This window comes from Engraulis encrasicolus, chromosome 14, assembly GCF_034702125.1.
Source record: "Engraulis encrasicolus isolate BLACKSEA-1 chromosome 14, IST_EnEncr_1.0, whole genome shotgun sequence".
NCBI lineage: Eukaryota > Metazoa > Chordata > Actinopteri > Clupeiformes > Engraulidae > Engraulis > Engraulis encrasicolus.
Window position 1 is genome coordinate 43,897,454 of NC_085870.1, and position 2,500 is coordinate 43,899,953.

The 2,500-nt window shown below is 43.4% G+C and overlaps 1 protein-coding gene across 1 annotated transcript in view; it reads right to left on the reverse strand.

Moving 5' to 3' along the window:
* The window catches only part of LOC134462691 (low-density lipoprotein receptor-related protein 1-like), a 260,688-nt gene that overhangs the window by 24,427 nt on the left and 233,761 nt on the right, over window positions 1-2,500 (reverse strand). Inside the window, exons 65-66 of the mRNA XM_063215836.1 lie at window positions 2,092-2,208; window positions 1,530-1,649 (exon numbers count right to left, since the gene is read on the reverse strand). Coding sequence (XP_063071906.1) covers window positions 1,530-1,649; window positions 2,092-2,208 — 237 coding nt within the window. The remainder of the gene's footprint in view (window positions 1-1,529; window positions 1,650-2,091; window positions 2,209-2,500) is intronic.

Here is a 2,500-nt window from a genome sequence, read left to right on the forward strand (position 1 = left end):
TTATTGTTTTGCCCATAACTACTGACCGGGTGGATGGATTTGTCCCAGATTTGGTGTGTGAATGCTCTAGGGTAGGTTCATGAATTGATTCGAGTTTGGAGGTCAACACTTTCAAGATGGCTGAATTCAAGATGGCCGAATTATTGTTTGGCCCATAACTACTGACCGGGTGGATGGATTTGTCCCAGATTTTGTGTGTGAATGCTCTAGGGTAGGTTCATGAACTGATTCGAGTTTGGAAGACAACACTTTCAAAATGGCGGAATTTTCTTTTGGCCCATAACTTCTGACTGGGTGGATTGATTTGCCCGGTAACACCTTATTTTAATGGTTCACCATTTCAGTGAATCTACCACATTAGGTACAGTGTAATAACCAATGTAACAATATTTAATACCATGTAATACTAGTGTAATACCAGTGTAACAATATGCAATATCAGGTACAGTGTAATAACGAGTGTAACAGTATGCAATACCATGTAATATAGTGTAATATCAGTGTAACAATATGCAATACCATGTAATACCACTTACGCACAAACACATGATGTAAGTAAAACTATTACATTGTATTAAATATTGTTACACTGGTTATTACACTGTACCTAATGTGGTATATCCTCTGAACCATTAAAACAGTTTTACCATTTGCCCCATTTTTTGCTTCATTTTCACAATAGTCGATTGGTTTTAAGCCTATGCACGTCATGTCACGTCTGTATGTATCATATACGTTTACGAAATGGTGGACGGGAGTGGTAGGAATGATGGGGGACTGGAAGCGTCGCGTTTCGGGGATATACCTTAAGCAGTCGAAGGCGACTGCACAGGCAGTCTAGTTAGTATTGTGTATTGTATTATTGTATTATTGTATTGTATTATGACAGCAATCACCATTACATTTGTAAATGGTTCAGTCCTGTGCAAATTTCCCATCAACATCTATACCTCTTGTCCCTACCCATACAGGTTCTTATACATTTTCAGTTTGCTGAAGGAGAAGCTTTTCAATGCTATTCTTCCGTCATCCACTCTTGATACCTTTATGCTCTGTTCATCATGCATGTGTGGCGTGTGTGTGTGTGTGTGTGTGTGTGTGTGTGTGTGTGTGTGTGTGTGTGTGTGTGTGTGTGTGTGTGTGTGTGTGTGTGTGTGTGTGTGTGTGTGTGTGACTCAAGGCAGTCCTTCCATCACTATTTGGATTTGTAATGCTGCCTTCTTGGTGAGATCCAAATAAAAGTACTAAACTGTGTGTGTGTGTGTGTGTGTGTGTGTGTGTGTGTGTGTGTGTGTGTGTGTGTGTGTGTGTGTGTGTGTGTGTGTGTGTGTGTGACTCACGGCAGTCCTTCCATCACTATTTGGATTTGTAATGCTGCCTTCTTGATGAGATCCAAATAAAAGTACTAAACTGTGTGTGTGTGTGTGTGTGTGTGTGTGTGTGTGTGTGTGTGTGTGTGTGTGTGTGTGTGTGTGTGTGTGTGTGTGTGTGTGTGTGTGTGTGTGTGTGTGTGTGTGTGTGTGACTCACGGCAGTCCTTCTCATCCTCTCCCTGGCCACAGTTGTTCTGTCCGTTGCAGCGGAAGATTCCAGGGATGCAGCGACTCGGGTGCGTGCACTTGAACTGGCTGGGCAGACACACGTGGATATCTGGAAATGGACACACACACACGGAAACACACGCACGCACGCGCATATACACACACACAGCACAATAAATGGGAGATAGACAGAAATAAATCAAAAGAACAGGGTGAGCATAGAGGCGTGAAATACTCCCACTATTTCATGACATTTGTGTCTGCCAGTAGTTGGCAAATCTACAGGTTCAGCAAAACAGAAAATTGGTGAATGCAACAACTGGACAAAGATGTTCAGAGAAAGGTAGCGAATGACAGCAAGAGTTTGAGAGGAAAATTTGAAAAAAGAGTAATAACACTTCAGAGAGAGAGAGAGAGAGAGAGAGAGAGAGAGAGAGAGAGAGAGAGAGAGAGAGAGAGAGAGAGAGAGAGAGAGAGAGAGAGAGAGAGAGTCAGAGAGAAAGAAAGATAGAAAAAGAAAGAGCAGGGGAAAATGACAATAAAATAAGTACCGCAGTTGGCCTCGTCTGAGTTGTCCTGACAGTCATTGTCTCCATCACAGATGTATGCTGGGTTGGTGCAGATCCCCGTACCACACTGGAACTGGCCAGGACGACACTTAAACTGAGCTGCAGGGAGGAACACACAAGCACGCACAAGCACGCACACACACAAGCACGCACACGCAAACACACACGCAAACACACACGCAAACACACACACACACACACACACACACACACACACACACACACACACACACACACACACACACACACACACACACACACACACACACACACACACACACACACACACACACACACACACACACACACACAAAGACACAAAAACACACACACAAAGACACACACACACACGCACACACACGTACTAAATGTAACTCTACTGAACTGTACC